At 45.7% G+C, this 19,649-nt stretch overlaps 1 protein-coding gene across 35 annotated transcripts in view; it reads left to right on the top strand.

Annotated features, from left to right (window-relative positions):
- CLEC16A (C-type lectin domain containing 16A) overlaps positions 1 to 19,649 on the top strand; it is a 238,236-nt gene that overhangs the window by 60,847 nt on the left and 157,740 nt on the right. For all 35 annotated transcript variants that reach the window (XR_013412426.1, XR_013412421.1, XR_013412422.1 and 32 more), the window contains 2 exons: positions 15,224 to 15,356; positions 19,431 to 19,531. Coding sequence is in view for 23 of the 35 variants with exons in the window: in XM_077987249.1 (XP_077843375.1) it covers positions 15,224 to 15,356; positions 19,431 to 19,531 (234 nt within the window). In the remaining 12 variants the exon portion in view is untranslated. The remainder of the gene's footprint in view (positions 1 to 15,223; positions 15,357 to 19,430; positions 19,532 to 19,649) is intronic.

A 19,649-nucleotide genomic window follows, 5' to 3' on the forward strand; every position in this document is an offset into this window, starting at 1 on the left:
AGATCATGCTACACAGGACCCAGGAATCTCCCCAGAGGCTTTGCTTGGACAGTTGGTGCTTCAGGGCTCAGTCACACATGACTCTCAATGACCCCCTCTGCAATTTTGGTGCCCTCCTGATTTCTTGAGCACATTAGTCATTTCATAATATGATGGATCTGTCATTTTGTCACTCAGCTCACCATAAATAAATACAACTTTCATAGACCAGTCCTGCCAGGCAATAGCACTTGTGTTCTGAGCTTTCTGAATTATATATTTGCTCTCTTGATTATTTGTAAATGTGAAGGTGCAATTAGTGGGTGTTCTCTCCTTAGACTGTATCTGTGTTTGGATTAAACTGCACAGCTGTTAATTCCTATGAGTTGGAAGGGTGTCGGGCACATTTTCTCATTTACACTGCATACCAGAGAACGCTGTAGATGCTGGGCGGTGCCTAAAAGATGCGAGATCTGATTCATGGTCATGTCTCAGCATCTAGGTTTATTGTGTGTCTCGGATGGCCTCTTGAAACTCTGGACCTCATTGTCCCTGTCTGGAAATTTCTGAATATAGGAAATATAATTTACGTGATGACTTTTTTTTTTTTTTTAAGTGAAGATACATTGATATTTGCGATTGCAAGATTTAGAAATCCAACTCAGACTGGCTTAAGCAAAGAGGGTATTTATTGTTCATGTTCCTGGGAAGCTTGGACAGGACTGGGCCCAGGTGCACTCACATCCTGCCAGCTTGGCCAGCAAGTGGAGCGGGGGGGTTCTCCTTCCCAGTGGCTGCGACTAAAGTCCTGGGGCCAATGCTTGTGGGTACTGTGGGCCTGGCTTGGGTCCACCCCCCACCCCCAGAGATATTCTGGACCAATTGGCCAAGCCCACATGACAAATCTACGCTACAGTGGCTCCCTCAGTAAAAAATGAGATGCATTTATCAGAAGTAAGGGGCATGGATGCTGGGCCAGCAGAAACAGCAGATTTCCCCCTAGAAAGTCATGCTGTATTTCTGGGTACTCCCCTTCTCTCTCAAGGCCGTCTTCTGCCATCCTATTTTGAGATAGACATGTGGCTCTTTTCTCTTCCACATTATTTCTTCTCTAGAAGCTGCTTTCATTGTCCCTAGATCTACACACTTATCAACAGACGGACATGGTGACTCTTAAGGAAAGAGATGCTGACACTCTGCCTCCGCATACCCTGCCAATTCCATTTTAGTTGTGAAATTCTGACTTTAAAAGACAGGGGGAAAATACAGGAGTAAAAAAGGCATGTGGTCACGAGGCACAGTTTTGCCATGACCTGATTTGGATATGGCATTAGTGTGTGTGCATGTTTTTTTTTTTTATTTTTTACAAATGCAGCACCCAGAATTCACACCTCCTCCAGATGTAAGCTCAGACAAGGAAGTTGTGTGAAATGAATGTGCACCCCTGACCCATCCGCTCCCTTCCCCAGTCTACAGAGAAATTTGCTCTGCCTCAGGTCCCAAGTAATGGGTGACTCATTCTGCAACCAAGAAATCACAGGGCCCTTAAATTTGCAGAAATTAAGTACTAAAAGAAGAGGGATTTCATCGTCCCTGTAGGCAAAGAAGTATTCAGTCTGCCCAGGAAGACAGACATCCTAGGGCACGTGCTTGTTTTTTAGCTTGCCCTTGAGTCTGAAAGGACAGTTATCTCTTTTGGAATTTACTTAGAGCAGTAACCTAATAAGCATATCCGAGGGACTGAATCCTTCAAACTCCTCATCTAAAAATAGGGCTGGACTAGTGTTTTTTTGCCTATGGAAAAAGTAATTGCCCGGCCTGACCTTCAAAGCTTCCTCATTTGTTGAAATTCCAGCAAGGGCATAGAGTAAAGACGATAGGCCTTTGAACCTGCCGGGTTAGCTGGGTTTGAGGGGGTACCTGGGAGTTCAGAGACCCATCTTTGCCTTTTTGTTTTTCTTTTGGAAGTCTCTACTGAAATGAGATGAAACCTGGCCTCATTTCCAGCTCCTCTTTCAAAATTAGAGCCAACCCCAGGCCTGGCAGTGTCTGGGTTGGGGCAAGCCAGGGACTGACTATCGGGGAGTTGAGATCTGAATCCCAGCTCTGCGCCTGAACAGCTGTGTGGCTCTGGGCAAGTAATTGCCCTCTCTGCACTTCTCCACCTGTAGACGGGGCTTCCTAATGCCTGGGCCTCAGATTGGCATAAGTGAGAACATCAACACTGTAGCATTCAGCATGTGACACACGAGCTTTCTACGAACCCCGGCCAAGATGGAGGGCAGAGTGAGGCGCTCGAACAGCAATTTGAGTGTGGCTGTGTGAACTCCGCTTGGACACCAAGCACATTTCTGTGGGACCCGTTTCTCTCTTAATTTCTACAGCTAGTAAGTGAGCTTAGTGAGTGTGCAGGTGTGAGTATGTGTGTGTGAGTGAGTGTGTTTGTGTGTACGTGTGTGTGTAATGGTGGGAAGAGAGGGAGAAGAAGCATCAGCAAGCCCAGGCGCTGCAGTAGAGTGATGTTGTGGGGCTGTCAGCTTTTCAGATGGGCTTAACTGGGATAAGGAGGAGGATTGGAGGTGAATTAGGACAAAGCCTTTGAAGAGCAACTTCCCGAAAACCGTTCTCAACTCAATCTGCTGCTGGGCAGAAGAAGATAATAAAAAAAAACAAAGGAAGGGGTGCCGCCAGTACTTACAGCACTTAGCACACGTACTCTCGGTCATTGCTAAAAAGCCAGCCAATTACATGCAGGCTGTCCCTTATATCCTAGGTAACCAGCCAGGCATCTTTCCCCTTAGCCTTCCTCTGAAGGTCTTCTTATTTCCCTCTTGCCCTCTTTTTTTAGTCTGTCCTTGCTATGATTGCTGGAATATGGAACACAGAGGGCAATTGAGAAAATCCTTGAAATTGTGAAGTCAAAGACTATTGGGAGGCCATGCCTGCCATTTCCCTGAAAAGCGCTTCATTTACCAAATATTAATCAGATTCGAATGGACATCACCCTGGGCGAGTTGATAAATTATTGCTGTAATTTGAAAACTGAGTGTGTCCGAGTATCGGGGAAGCTCAAGGATCTGGCCAGAGCTGTCATATGGAGAGGCAGAAGTGGACGTCCTTGGGTGCTAAGGGCCCTCAGGACTCTCCTGGCCTACACCAGTGCCTCCCCACACAGGCACTACTTGGACAACAAGTGGAAAGATATAGCCTTCCCTGCTTCCTTTTTTTTTTCTTTTTTTAAACTTATGGTAAAATACATATAACATAAAATTTGCCATTTGAATCATTTCTAAGTGCACATTTCAGTAGTGTTAAGTACATTCGGCCGGGCGCAGTGGCTCACACCTGTAATCCCAGCACTTTGGGAGGCCGAGGCGGGTGGATCATGAGGTCAGGAGATCGAGACCATCCTGGCCAACATGGTGAAACCCTGTCTCTACTAAAAAAAATACAAAAAATTAGCCGGGTGTAGTGGCGGGGGCCTGTAGTCCCAGCTACTCCGGAGGCTGAGACAGGAGAATGGCGTGAACCCGAGAGGCGGAGCCTGCAGTGAGCCGAAATCATGCACTGCAGTCCAGCCTGGGCGACAGAGTGACCAGAAAAAAAAAAAAAAAAGTGCATTTACATTGTATAACCAGCACCACCATCTGTCTCCAGAACGCTTTTCATTTTCATCTTGTAAAACCAAAACTGTGCCCATTTAATAACTCCCCACCCCACCCTTTGATGTTCTGTCTTTGTGGGTTTGACTGCTCTAGGTCGTTTATTCAAATGGAATCATGTAGTATTGTCTTTTGTGCCTGGCTTGCATCACTTAGCATGAAGTCCTCAAGGTTCATTCATGTTGTAGCATGTGCTGGGATTTCCTTCTCTTTTTTTTTTTAGGCTGAATAATAATTCCATTGTATGGCTAGACTACATTTCTTTATCCACTGCTCTGTTGATGGACGCTTGAATTGCTTCCACTTTTGGCTATTGGGAATAATGCCGCTATAAACATGGGTATACAAATCCATTCCTGCCTTTGAGGCTTTTGTAGAATTGGTAGAGGCTGCGGAGGGTCTGGGTGGTACTGGCCAAAGCAAAATAAGTTGGAGATTTCAGTTCCCACTCCCAGCTTTGTAGCCTCATGAGCTGTGGGATGGTAATCATATTACTCAGCTCCCAGAGGCTGGAAACTTACCAGGCTAGGTGCTGGAGTGTTGGAGATGACAGGCCATGGTACCTGGCATGGGAACTGATACTGTGCAGGCGCTCATTTCCACAACTCAGGTGGGCAGTGCAAAGAGAGGAGCCCACAGCGGCCTGGGGCAGAGACCCATCGCCTAATGCCTTGGTACTTCAGTTTCCCCTGCCTTAACATGCAGAGTTGAGGGTACGTAAGTATTTCTCCCGCTGCAGAATATGGAGATGGTTTTAGGTGGTACAGAGAGAGCCTTAAAGAATATGGTGGCTAGGCACAGTGGCTCACACCTGTAATCCCAGCACTTCGGGAGGCCAACCTGAGAGGATCACCAGAGCCCAGAAGTTCAAGACCAGCCAGGCAACATAGTGAGACTCCTGTCTGTACAAAAAATAAAAGATGCCAGTCATAATGGTGCGTGCCTGTGGTCCCAGCTACTCTGGAGGCTGAGGTGGAAGAATCCCTTGAGCCTGGGAGGTTGAAGCTACAGTGAACTGTGATCGTGCCACACACTCCAGCCGGGGTGACAGAGTGAGACCTTGTTTCTTAAAAAAAAAGAATAAGATGGTGCAAAAGCTCTAATTCTAAATGATTATCTCCAGGGCAGGGGATAGGGTGGGTGGGGAGAGCCTGCATATTTGCTGTGGCAGATGTTTAATACTTGAATACCTCATTCATGTTTATGAATCTCCCTTTCTCAATTGCACACAACAGTCCCTGGCACCTTTTTGTTTATTCATCATGTATATTTTTATAGTTGTTATTTATATTGGTTTTATGCTCATAGTAATTTTCCCAAACTTTTTATTTGAAAATAATTTCAAATTTACAAAAGTTGCAAAACCAAAAATAGTATAAAGAACATCTGTTTACCCTTTACCCAGTTTCCCCCTGTAACATTTCATACCATTTACTTTCCTATTGTATTTTCTCTGTCTGCACACCCACCCCACACACCCCACACACATCCATCGTGCCCCTTTCCTCCTGAAGCTTCATGAGCATTTGCTAAGATTAAGGTGTTATCATTCATGAGCACAACACAGCTGTCAACTTCATAGTATTCTCCTGCTGTGTTCCTGTTGTATCAGCCTAATAATGTCTTTCTAGCATATTCTTTCCTCCAGTGCAAGGTCCAATCCAGAGGCGGGTGGTGCCTTCCATTGTCACGCCTCCAGCCTCCTTTATTCTGGAACATTTCCACCGTCTCTTTCTCTTTTGCAACATTCACTTTTTTTTGAGGAATACAGAACCTCCCCCTTTTTTTGTTCTAATAAAACGTCCTTCATTTTGTCTTTGTCTGATGTGTACTTGTGATTAGACTGAGGTTATGCATTCTTGGCTGGAACACGGCATAGATGATGTCATGCACTTCTCAGCATGTCACATCTGGAGGCACATGATGTCCTTCTGTCCCTCTTGGGTGATGTTCATTTTGGTCACATGACTAAGGTGTTGCCCAGTTTCTGTATTGTGTAATGACCTTCCTTTATCTTCCCAACTAATAAGCAGTCCACAGGGAGACACTTTGAGATCATATAGATACCCCGCCCCTTGTTAAAATTCCCCCTTAGATTTGGCATTTATGATTCTTGCCTGGTTCAGTCATTACCATGATGGGCAGGAAAAGATGAATTGGTGGACCTTCAGCATTCTCTCTGTGTTTAAAAGTCAGCCCTTGGCATTCTGTTGTAAGCAAGACCTTTCCCTTCTTCTCATTTATTTATTTATCTCTTATTGGTGTGGAATCATGGATTCCAATTTTCTAAAGGTTTATAGTGCATTACTGTATTTAATGATTTTGGTGCTTAAATTGTCCCAGAGTTGGCCTGCAGGAACTCTTTCAAGCTGGCTGTCATGTGCTTGCCCTGTGCTTTTTTGAGCAGTCCCTTACACTTTCTGGCATAACATGGTGTTCTGTGTTCATCTAGTACCTCCTCTGCCTGTCCCTGGAGTTAACCATTTCTCTGGCTCCTGTCCATGGACAGGGGTATTAGAGGCCAAGATTTGGGCACTGGATGTGCTCATTGCTACTGAGGTGTCTTTGCAGTTTGGCCCTTTCAGTGGACAAAGCTAGGAAATCTATGTATGTACATATACAAAGTGTACATTATACATGCCTACATATACATACATACAAACATGCATACACACACATATTTTATTTTATTTTTTTTTTGAATTTTTTATTTTTTATTTTTATCTATTTATTTTTTTATTATACTTTAAGTTCTAGGGTACATGTGCACAATGTGCAGGTTTGTTACAAATATATACATGTGCCATGTTGGTGTGCTGCACCCATCAACTCGTCAGCACCCATCAACACGTCATTTACATCAGGTATAACTCCCAATGCCATCCCTTCCCCGTCCCCCCTCCCCACAATAGGACGCGGTGTGTGCTGTTCCCCTTCCCGTGTCTAAGTGATCTCATTGTTCAATTCCCACCTATGAGTGAGAACATGCGGTGTTTGGTTTTCTGTTCTTGCGATAGTTTGCTGAGAATGATGGTTTCCATTTGCATCCATGTCCCTACAAAGGACACAAACTCATCCTTTTTTATAGCTGCATAGTATTCCATGGCGCACACATATTTCAGAATCATATGTTCAATACCAGTACCCCCAATTCCAGTGAACATACAGGTTTTTTTTTCTTGTCTTCTCCCATCTTAGATTTGTATGTTTCTACTTGTACTCTGAGAGCCCTGACTCCTAACAACATCTGCTTACTGATTTGCCCAATCCTATAATGCATCTAAAAGCTTCAGAATTGCTTTACTTACAGTTGTTTATTGCTTAAAAAAATGAACAGTTCAGGATGTTTTTGCAGTTTTCCCTCCGCCATGCCCATCCCAATGCTTTACTTATCCCCAAATTGAGGATATATAGCTGAGCACACTAAGTCCTCACTTAACATCATGGATAGGTTCTCGGAAACTGTGACCTTAAGGGAAATGATGTAGAAAGAAACCAATTTTACCATAGGTGAGTTGATACCAACAGGAGTTAAGTTCCTGTGGCATATTTCTGGTCACAGAAACATCATCTAACTTGTAAATAAAGGCCCAAAACACTTCTAGCATTAAACATTGAAATAAATGTGAGCTGTACATACACTTAAAGATTTATGGGTCGGGCGTGGTGGCTCACACTTGTAATCCCAGCACTTTGGGAGACCAAGGCGGGTGGATCACGAGGTCAGGAGATCAAGACCATCCTGGCTAACATGGTGAAACCCCGTCTCTACTAAAAATACAAAAAATTAGCTGGGCATGATGGCACATGCCTGTAGTCCCAGCTGCTCGGGAGGCTGAGGCAGGAGAGTGGCGTGAACCTGGGAGGAGGAGCTTGCAGTGAGCCGAGATCATGCCACTGCACTCTAGCCTGGGTGACAGAGCAAGACTCCGTCTCAAAAAAAAAAAAAGAAAAAAAAAGATTTATGAAAACATGTAAGATAATTACTTACCCAATTTTTGGTGAATTAATAAGTGAACAGCAGTCATGGTGGTGGTGGGTTAAATCAAGGAATAAATGTTTGCAAAGTGAAAATTGTAAGGAGCACCTCCTGCCTGCACGAAGTTCAAAAACAATCAAATCTGTTAGGCTTGCTGAATGCTTTCATACCACATCATGTATTGTCATGTATTTGTATTATTGTCTGCTTTATGAATTGTTATTTGACAAGCATTTGTATTCATTTGTTTTCCAACTCGTGTATTTCCAGTTCAGGGTCTTGTATGGCCAGAGCCTGGGTACCTCAGGATGCCAGGTGGGAGCCAACTCTGGACAGGATACCATCCTGTTAGAGGGCACAGTCACACGCCCCACACTCACTCAGACTGCATCCATGTAGACACGCCAGGGGAACCTAAGGTGTACATCTCTGGGATGAGGGAGAAAACGAGAATACGTGGCAAAAACCCATGCAGACATGGCAAGAACATGCAGATTCCACATAGACAGTGGCCGGGGCTGGAAATCGGTTTTTTTCTTTCTATTCTCATCCATGTTATAATGCAACAATGTTTAATGAAATGATGTTATTCAAAGATCTGCTGTATTGTGTTCATAAGCTACTTGGATTAGTCTTAGCATCCTTCCTTTCCCCATTGAGAGTGGATTTGGCATTCACTTAAAATAAATTTCGATTTAGGCCAGGCATGGTGGCTCACACCTGTAATCCCAGCACTTTGGGAGGCTGACTTGGGCGGATCATTTGAAGTCAGGAGTTTGAGACCAGCCTGGCCAACATGGTGAAACCCCATCTCTGCTAAAAATACAAAAATGAGGCCAGGCGTGCTGGCTTACACCTGTAATCCCAGCACTTTGGGAGGCCAAGGCGGGCAGATCATTTGAGGTCAGGAGTTTGAGACCAACCTGACCAACATGGTAGAACCCTGTCTCTACTAAAAATACAAAAAAATTAGCCAGGCATGGTGATGTGCACCTGTAGTCCCGGTATTCGGGAGGCTGAGGCTGGAGAACCCCTTTAGCCCGGGAGGCAGAGGTTGCAGTGAGCCAAGATCATGCCACTGCACTCCGGCCTAGGCGATGGAGTGAGACTGTCTCTCAAAGATAAATATTTTAAATAAAAATTTAAAAATGAGCCAGGCATGGTGGTGCGAAATATTTTAAATAAAAATTTAAAAATGAGCCAGGCATGGTGGCGCGCACCTGTAATCCTAGCTGCTCGGGAGGCTGAGGCAGGAGAATTGCTTGAACTTGGGAGGCAGAAGTTGTAGTGAGCTGAGATCATACCACTGCACTCCAGCCGGGGCAACAGAGAGAGACTCTGTCTCAAAATAATAATAATAATAATAATAATAAAAAGATTTGGATTCTTTTTTAAAACTTCCAGTTTAGGGTTCTTCCTTCTCATTCTCATTCATTTAATTAATTTTCCTTTTTAAAATGCATGGAATATTAGCAAACTCAAAACTATGCAAAAAGTTATATTCAAATCCTCCGTTCCACATCCCTTTCATTTCATTCCTGCCATCTATTATAGATAACCAACTTGATTGGGTAACTGAAGTATCCTTCCTGTGTTTCTTTCTATAAAAATAAGCAGATTTGTGTATGTTTTCCTCTCTTCCTTTCTTACACACAGGATAGCATATGTGTTCCTTCCACTTAGCAGTATCTCCGGAAATTACTCCATATCAGTTCTCATATCTTCTTCATTCCTTTTCACAGCTGCACTGTGTGTATGTACCATAGTTGATTCCATCGGTTTGTTATGCCTGGGCATTTAGGTAGTTTCCATTATTTTGCAATTACAAATAATACTGCAGTGAATATCCTTGTGCGTGTGCATGTTCCTACTGCCAGAGGTGTGTCTTGCACATAAATACCTACAAGTGGGCTGCTAGGTTGTAGAGCATAATAGTGAGTTAAACTTTCCTTTTAAGTTGTATTTAAGTGAAAAACAAGTAAGAGTTCAAATAAAATGAAAAATAGTACAGGTAACACAGAGACGTGACAGAGATCATAAAAGCAAGCAAGTAACTGAAGTTTGAGCAAAACGGGCTGAACTATTGCTTCAGTCCCTTCAAACTCCAAATAGGATCGTAACTGAGGTTCAGTCAGAGACCCCTGGGAATCCAGCCTCAGTGCCTGAGTCCCGGCCTTGGGGACCATTGGTGGAAATCTGTATCCACATAGCCCACTGAGCTGCTTTCCTTGGTGGCAGCAGTGTGGCACCTGCACCTTGGGAGGGAGGCTGGCCAGTGACAGCAGGGACAACTGGAGTTGGGGCCCAGAGTGGCACAGAACCATGCCGACATTCAGATGTAGCACTATGAGGGGGTTCCCTGTGGCCCTGATCATCAGGAGAGGTCAGGTCCTCTTTGATATCCTCTTCTAAAGATGATACTTACTTTACAGCAGTGAGAAGCTGGGGATCCCTTTCCCCCAGAAACCTGCTACCGACTATTCCCATGCCCACATAGCACTTTGCATAGAGCTTCAGGGAGCTGGCAGACCTATAAGGGTTGTTTCAGTACCTATAAGGGTTGTTTGGATAAAACTATCAAAAAGAAGGGCAAGAAACCTTTCCTTGACATTTGAAGATCTGATCTGCATTCATCTAGAAAATTAAGTACAGTCACTCACTCTACAGCTGTGCTAGCTGGATGAGGACTGTGAGGTGCAGCTGTGGGCACAGGTGTCACAGCCAGGATTTGGAAATCCCATTTTGCGTGGAGAGGCCCATGTGGGCCTGGTTCTGCACCCAGACGTGACATGGAGGTTGGGGGTGAGGAAGGGGGAGCGGTCCTGGCTTTGCTGCTGCATTTCCAGCTGTGTTAAGAGTCACTGTACTTCTGGGTTTCTGTGCGCTCATATTCAATATCCAGAGTTGGACCAACCGGTGGTTTTCAGGCAGTTTTGTGTGAAGCCATAGAATTCCAGAAAGGGGCCTCTGTGGAGTGCACCAGGGAGCCCACAGCAGTCAGAGGCATTTGGTGCCCACCACCCTTTCCTGGAGCAGCTCTGCGCTCATCTGCAGACTGTGGTGGGATGCCCTGGAAAAATGCCCTTCAAATTAGTATTCAGCTGCTTGAAAAAAAAAGTTGGATGAGCTTGGTGCTGAATTGTCTTCACCCTCTTCTCTGCTCCAGAATTCTTCTGGTGTCCAACGAGATTAAGCCAGAAAGGGTACAACTATGTCATAAAGCTTGGCCTCCAGGCCAGGGCAGTGGGGCTTGGCCCTGTAACCTTAGGAAGTACTTGGAGCTGAGTTCCCACTGTGTCAGCCAAGCACAGCAGAGCTGAGCCTGGGGAAGGAGAACTTGCAGCTGTAGGGGAGGTGGGCCTATGCCACGTCCTCTGCCTCAAAGGGCAGAGGCCAGAGGCTGGGAGACGAGGAGGAGGCTGGCCTCACAGGCTTGCTTGGGAGTCTTCAGATGTCTGATGGCAAGTCTTGTTAGTAAACACAAGCAAACATACCTATGATATTTAAGCATACATCTCCCAAATATGTGTAAACATTTATGTATTATAAATTATATATGATTGTGCTAGTATTATGGACAGTATGAAACAAAACAGATTTTAAAGGATGAGAAGCATTAAAAGACCTATTGCCTAGGGAATCATCTTGCATGCCCACTGAGGTCCATACCCACTTTGGAGACGACCAGGGTAGTTGGAGGGCACTAAGCGCCTGAAGGAGGCTGGTGGAGGTGAAAATGGGAGAAAGGAAAGAGTGATGTTTCCCAGACAGCAGTCTGCACCATATTCCAGCTCTTTTTTTTTCTTTTTTTTTTTTTTTGTTTTTTGAAACAGTCTCACTCTGTCACCCAGGCTGGAGTGCAGTGGCCCAATCTTGGTTCACTGCAGCTCCCACCTGGGTTCAAGCGATTCTCATGCCTCAACCTCCCGAGTAGTTGGGATTACAGGCACCCGCCACCACACCTGGCTAATTTTTGTGACAGGTTTTTACCATGTTGGCTAGGCTGATCTCGAACTCCTGATCTCAAGGGATCCTCCTGCCTCAGCCTCCCAAAATGCTAGGATTACAGGCATGAGCCTCCACGCCCGCCCACATTCCAGCTCTTAGCCATCTCTGTGTACTATTTGCTCTGCTGTTTACTGGATAGCTTTCTTTGAATTGACTCACTTGGTTTTTTCCCAAAATTTAGCCTTATTCTAAGCACTAATATCCACAGAAGGCTTTCTGTGCAGCTAGAATTTTCTTCTAATGCACATAAGTATAAAACTATGCAAACAAAGCATTTGTCCACACACCACTTAGAAAGCACTGTTGGCTCCCACCTGTGTGATAGGGCCCGCCCTGTGGGAGACTCTGATCTTTGGCATCTGACTTCAGATCAGATGGGAGGGAAGGGGGATGGTGAGAGTGAACCTCACATAGGGCCAGGGCCCATGTGGATATGGCAGGGGGGTTGCTTCTCCATGCCAAGGGGTGCCTGCAGGTGCAGTCATGCCTAACAGTCTGGGGAGAGTCTCTTGGGGCATGAGATATCTCCCCACGAGAACACTTTGTGCCCACGTTGATCGCAGACTTTTTTGGGGAGTGGCCCACCCCCCCTCAGACCACAGCCACCATGAATCTTTGCCACCCGGGCATGCTGCCAAAACTCGTATTGGGCTAGACCAGTCATTCATTTATCACTTCAAGAGATATATATTGTGTGCCTACTCTGTGCCAGACACTGGATTAGACAGTGGAGAACAAGACACGTAAGACAGCTACAAAGCCCCTGTTCTAGTGGAGGAAGGCAGACAGTAAGGAAGCAAAACAATGGAGAATGTAAGAGCCAAGTCGCAATAAATGCTATTACTATAAAGTAAAATCAAGATAAGGGGGAGGAAGGACAAATCTCCTTTACAGAAGAATGCCAAATAATTTATGGAGATATGTAAAGACGTTTCAGAGCCTAATGCCCCATTCTCTAAGTGTGGCCTATGTTTACTGACTTTCTTCCACAGAGTATGGTATGGAAGGAGGGGGAAAAGTGGCTTCACAGTGGCGAAAGCTGATGAACATTAGCTTGGCCAAGTATTGGAGATTAACATCAATAGTCATAAGTCATATTGATAGTATGTGCCCTGATAGGATGTGATGAGAAGGGTACTTCCCCTCTGTGGTCCTCCTCGTCAAAACCTGTAGCCCCAATAGCAGAAAGACATCGGACAAACCCCGATTGAGGGACTCTTGAGAATGCCTGACCAGTAATCCTCAAAATGTCCAGGTCATCACAAGCAGGGACAGTCTGAGAAACGTCACATCCAGAGGAACCTAAGAATGAGAACTCAATGTAAAAGGGATCCTGGAACAGAAAAAAAGACATTGGGAAAAACTAATGAAATCTGCCCAAAGTGTGGAGTTGAGTTTAGTTAATAATAATTTTTTAAGAGGTATATAAAAAAAAAAAAAGCAGGTGAAGTCCGGTCTGGTGGCTCACGCCTGTAATCCCAGCACTTTGGGAGGCCAAGGTAGGAGGATCATTGGAGCTCAGAAGTTTGAGACCAGCCTGGGCAACACAGTGAGTCCCCATCTCTACAAAAATTAAAAAATTAGCCAGGTGTGGTGGAACTTACCTGTGTTCCTAGCTACTCGGGAGCCCAGGTGGTCAAGGCTACAGTGAGCCATGATCACACCACTGCACTCTAGCCTGGGTGACAGAGCAAGACCCTGTCTCAAAAAAAAAAACTGGTGAAGAGGGCATCCAGGAAGATGTCTCCAAGGAGGTGACATGTGAGCTGAGCCTTGAATGATGTACCCCAGTCACACCTGGCTAGGAGAGACCTGGGGTGAGAGCCTTCCAGGCAGAGGAAACTACTGTGTAAAGGTCCTTGGATAGAAACAAGCTTGGGCCAGGCGCGGTAGCTCACTCCTGTAATCCCAGCACTCTGGGAGGCTGAGGCGGGTGGATCACGAGGTCAGGAGATGGAGACCATCCTGGCTAACATGGTAAAACCCTGTTTGTACTAAAAATACAAAAGATTAGCCGGGCATGGTGGCAGGCGCCTGTAGTCTGCTACTCAGGAGGCTGAGGCAGGAGAATGGTGTGAACCCAGGAGGCGGAGCTTGCAGTAAGCAGAGATGGCACCACTGCACTCCAGCCTGGCTGACACAGTGAGACTCTGTCTCAACAACAACAAAAAAGAAACAAGCTTGGGATGTTCAAGAGATAGTGAGAAGCCCAGCACAGCTGGAGCAGCGTGAGCCAGCCAGGCAGGGATGGCCGGGAGGTAAGGTCAGAGGTGGACTGGGGCCAGGCCATGTGTTTGGATTTCATCTTGGGAGTGATGGGTAGGCATTGGGAGTTTTGAACAGAGGAGTGACGCGAGCTAATTCCTTAAAATCGTTTGGGTTTGTGTGGAGAATAAATTGGGGTGGCAGAAGAGGTGGCCGAGGTCCCTGCATGAGCCAGGGGGGAGGGAGACCGTGGCAGAGGCTGTGTCTGAGCCCAAGGTATGTGTTCACATCCCTCTACAAACAGAAGTGCAGGTTCACATTTTGCCACCTCTTTTTCCCCCTGTATGTCTCCCGAAGGTGGGGAAAAAGATGTGCACTCTGAGTTCCGAGGGCTGACTGAAAGTCTACGCCGCACAGCCAAGAACTCTGTGATGGGGACACCATACAGCCCAACCCTCGTCCATCTGTAATTCAAGATATTGTCTTTGGTGGTTCATAACTTTTTCTGAAAAATAAAAATGCACACCATGCTTAAGTTGATTGCTACAGGTTACCCTTGTTTAATGGGGAGAAAAATAAAATGAGGTTCCTAATCTCTCTTTGCCTTCCGGAAGTTGTAAGTGGAAAAGGAAAACAAAAGGCTTCAGTCACATCAGAGCTTTCTATTAAAAATGTAAGCAGCTTTAGGCCGGGCATGGTGGCTCACGCCTGTAATCCCAACACTTTGGGAGGCCAAGGTGGGTGGATCACCTGAGGTCAGGAGTTCGAGAGCAGCCTAGCCAACATGACAAAACCCTGTCTCTACTAAAAATACAAAAATTAGCCAGGCGTGGTGGCAGGCCCCTGTAATCCCAGCTACTCAGGAGGCTGAGGCAGGAGAATCACCTGAACCCGGGAGGCGGAGGTAACAGTGAGCCAAGATCGCGCCACTGCACTCCAGCCTGGGTGACAAGAGCGAGACTCTGTCTCAAAAAACAAAAAAGAAAATGTAAGGTGCTTTAGAATATTGTCAGTGAGGATGATTATGTTTACCAACCACATATCGTCTCTTCTCTGCTGCCTCAAATCCTTTGGGAAGGAAATGTGGTATCAATAAAGTAAAAAAGGCCATTTTAAATTCTTGAAATAGAATAAATGATTGCAATTTGTGTTTTGTTATCAAAAACAGGAACACGTTTCTTGATGTTCCTGTGATGAATGGAAAGACAGGCTCCGGCCTGTGTCTTATTTCCACCCCAATGTGTCACTGATGTTCAGGTCACTGCTGTCGGACATGTACTTGACATGTTAGGAGTCACTTATGCATATTTATTCTCCAACATGAGCATGTGTACAAATCTAGGGCTGCAAAGCTGTCTGGGCTCATCCCAGTCTCCATTTTGGCTTCCAGAGATCGAGATGGTGATCATGGAGCGTAGCAAGCTCTCAGAGCTGGCCGCCAGCACCTCCGTGCAGGAGCAGAACACCACGGACGAGGAGAAGAGCGCCGCCGCCACCTGCTCTGAGAGTGCGCAGTGGAGCAGGTAGCTGCCCGAGAGGCCGATGCTGAGTGCTCTCTCAGGGAAGAGGAGAGGGCTCAGTGGGGAGGTCGAGCCCTGGGGCCAGAGCCTCTTCTGTCCCTCAGCCCGACCATGCTGCCTCCCTTTCTTTCCCTGCTTCTCCAGCTCTGGCCACCCAGAGGCATGGGGACAGAGCCATCACTCAATACTGTAATGCTCACTCCCTTACAAAGAGATTCGCCAGGATAGCGCAACTCTCCCTGCCCCGCTCCTGGCACTTTGGAGCTGGGCTCCGTCTAAAGGACATGGGTTGCTTCATATTGGCTGCCCCTGGAAATGCTCTGCTGTTCCGAGGAAGGATCCCCTCAGTAGCTGGGCTTGGATCTCGTTGCCTGGTTCATTCCCTCCCCGGTACACACATACACATACCCCATCTACAGGGCCCGCCCTCTTGACTCGGCCCGCGTGAGTTAGTGCTGCGATCCACCTTTGACTTTTTGCCTGATTATTCATTTCGGTGATGGCCATCTGTAGCTACATCTTCTTAAACCTGGGTGACCCCACATTTCCTGGAACCTTGCCATAGCATGAGCCCCTTTACAATGGGATTGGAGGGAAGGCTACTCCCAGTGTATGTGGGAGCTGGTAGCAGGGCTTCTTCATTTCAGAGTTATTTCTTTATCTTACAGCCCCACTGCACAAACCCCTGCAACAGCCTCCTGATTAGCACTACCCTCCTGTTCATAAATGCACCACACCAGGATTTCTCTGTCAGCCTGTGAGACATTCACTTCCTCAGCCTCTAGAGAGGGCTGGTGGAAATACACCTCCCACCCCCGGCATCCTCTTTAGTAATCCAATTTCAAGTGAAGATGTGAAGTCCACTAATTTTTTCCCTCCATATCTTATTTGTCTCTTTGCTTGGCAAATGTTTCAATGACTTAACAGATGGGATTAATTTTTATCAGATGTGCAAGGGAGCCATTTTTAGTTTTTGCTAAATAAAAAAACAGTGGAGTACAAAGACCTTTTAGATTTTGCTTCAGAGCAAAAAATGTAACTCCCAAAGCTCTGAAAATTAAGGAAGTCATTCTAAACACAGAAGGTTGGGGACCACCTTGGCACAGCATTCTTTAGACTGTAAATAATTAGAAGAGCCCCAAATAACCAGTAGTGGGGTGGTGCTTAGGCAAAGGAAGAGGTATCTGCTTAATAGAAGATCAAGCCAGGCATGGTGGCTCACACCTGCAATCCCAGCACTTTGGGAGGCCAAGGCGGGAGGATCACTTGAGCCCAGGAGTTTGTGACTAGTCTAGGCAACATAGTGAGACCCCATCTTTACAAAACAATGAAAAAGTTAGCCGGGCATGGTGGCAGGTGCCTGTAGTCCTGGCTGCTTGAGAGGTGAGGTGGGAGATTGCTTGAGCCAGAGAGGTCAAGCCTGCAATGCACTATGATTGCACCACTGCACTCCAGCCTGGGCAACAGAATGAGATTTTGTCTAAAAGAATGTAAGCTGCTGCTTTTAGGTGAATACTGTCATGATGTGTTCAGTTCCTTAGGATCTGATACATGGAAACAGAGGACATACTTTTCATAGTATGGTAATACTGTAGCTTTGCTAATAGAAGAAAAACACCCATGTATTCCTCCCGCCACCAAAAAAAGGGCAAAAAAAACAGACCAAAATGTTATGTTTGAATATTGGGGTTGATGACTTCTTTTTTTCTGAATTCTGTTGGAGAGAAGGGTTTTCTTAGAGTTGATTGAGATTGTTTACTAACTTTGGGCATCTTGAAGCACATGGCTTCTAATGGAAGCTGATTCAGTTGCCTTGAGTTAGGCCACGTGCGGGCCTGAGAACCTCCGGGCCAGATCTCTGCTAGACTCTGAGACTGAATGCCAGCGTAGAGACTGGCCCAGGTGGAGAGCTGCTTTCTCCTTTGTCAAGGTATCGAGATGCAGCTTGTAAGAAACTGCCACTGCCCTCTGTCCCCCCACTTCCTGGCAGGGAGGCAGAAAGGCAGGGAGGCAGGGGTGGGAGGAAAGGTGGCCGTTTGTTCTCTAGGCTATGAATTGGATCTTGGCATTGGTCTACTTGCCTCAAGAAACAGCATGGTAAAAAACAGGCTGTTCTTATATTCCCCGTATATTATCGGCTCTATCTGCATTTGGGGTTAAATATAGGCCTAAGAAACTTAAGGCTTTCAAAACATTGTTTCTTTTCTTAAAAAAAAAAAAACTTTAAAATTATGAAGTATGCAAAATCTTAAAAAGTGTAAAGAAGGGGAAAAAAGGTCTTCATGATACGAGCATTCAAAGTCAGTGGGACTACCATTTTGGTTATTTCTCACCAGTTTTTTTTTTTTTTTCCTGATGTGAACTTTCTGGGAATTTCACCCTCCCTTCTCCCAGAAGCTTGGAGCATATCATGTCTATAATTTTGTATTCCTCCTTTTTTTCCATCTAATCTCAATCCCCAAGCAACCTTTTCACCTTAGTCTACCCTGTGTAAACAAAACGCTTAATGGCTTTATGATACTTCATCTCGTAAAAGATGGTACCCACCCAGCTATTGGCATTTGGTTATTCATATTATTCCCAAATGAAAATATGATCCAAACTTCATGCAGCCGATTTACAAGAAAATGTTATCCTACTCCTAAGTTTGGAAGTGTTACTGCTGGAGGCTTTCAAAACCCAAATCTACACATGGCAAAACTGTTAACACATCTGAAAGGCGGTGCCCCATCTCGGGCTGTGGAGAAATGGGAACGGAACATAAATGTCCCCTTTAAGATTTTTTTTGTTTTTGTTTTTGTGTGTCACGTGTGTGTTTGAAATGTTATGACAAGTACATTTTTTCTTTTTTTTTGCATTTTTCAATGAAATATTTTGTGTCAGATATACATGTATAGAGTCAAACATTCAAAACTGTGTCAAAGATTATGTAGTGAACGATCCCTATTTCTCCACAGTCCCCTTTCACTCTCCATAGGCATCCAGTGTTCATTGGAGCTTGGGTGTCTTTCCAAAAATTAAATGTGCCCTTGGTCATTCATGAAGGTGCTCTGTTCTCTTGACCTCAACGTGGCATTCAGAGGGGGTAGCCACAGACAGTCAGAGGATCAGAGCCTCTGGCCTGTGGGCCAGACCTGTGCATATTCTATTCTCCTGGTGTTGAAGAGTCTTTTTTCTGTGAGGCCCTTCACCTGGAAAGGCAGCATTTGGGATGTGCCATTTCCGATATTTGCAGCCTCTCTACAGATCTCACCCGCAAAGCTTCAGAGGTGAGAGACCTCACTATCGATTCTTCACAGTCAGAGAAAGTTGGCTTAAGAAATTGCTGGGTCAGGACACTGCCAAAGTGAAATCATGAAGTAGTGCCCTTGGTATATTACAAATAGAAATCAAATAGCAGCTCCCATGCATTGGCACCGTCCACAGCGCCTGGCCCTGTGCTAAATGCTTTTCAGTCTTCATTGTGCTTGAATCCTCACAATAATCCTGCGAGGTTGGAATCCACGCCATACAGATGGGGAAATAGAGAGGTTTTCTGTAACTTGCCCAAGGGTTTGCTGAATAAAAAGCTAAAAAGAGGCAGAACCCGAATTTGAACCCAGGCAGTCTGGCACCAGGGCTCATGTTCTTGAACTTGTTTGGATTGTTGTTTGTGCCTTGTTTGATATCATCACACTGTCCTGTTTTCTTCGTTGTCTTCTGACACACATCACTTTGCAGTGATGTTTGTCTATTCTGTCTCTACCAGCTGACATGGGAGCTGTGCTGTGGGGAGTTTGTATAATTGATTCCCTGTGTCTGAAATACCTGGTGAGTGATTGTTGTGTGACTAAGCAAGCAGTCTGTTCCTTGGTCAGGTTCCCCTCTGGATAGCAGCTTTCCTGGGCAGAGCCTGTCTCTCATTTGTCTGTGTTCTCAGTGCCTGGTGCTGGACCAGGCACACAGTTGTGGCCTGGTCAAAGGCAGCTAGTCAAAGAGCTGTGTCAAAGGCAGCTAGCACCCCATGTGCAGGTTAGAGAGCGGAGGTGTTCACCCATGTGCATCACAAGGTTCATATATGCCCCTCCTCTTTTCCAGACCCTTCCTGGATATGGTGTACCATGCCCTGGACAGCCCGGATGACGATTACCATGCTCTGTTTGTGCTCTGCCTCCTCTATGCCATGTCTCATAATAAAGGTAAGACCCTTGCCTTGCCTGACTTCCTCACTGGGCCCTGCATATGCATAGCATCCTTCCCCTCTGCTGCATGGAGGACGAAGAAAGGTGCTTTCTGTACAGAATTTCCTTTCTGGTT

Source organism: Macaca mulatta, chromosome 20 (genome assembly GCF_049350105.2).
Source record: "Macaca mulatta isolate MMU2019108-1 chromosome 20, T2T-MMU8v2.0, whole genome shotgun sequence".
NCBI classification, from domain to species: domain Eukaryota; kingdom Metazoa; phylum Chordata; class Mammalia; order Primates; family Cercopithecidae; genus Macaca; species Macaca mulatta.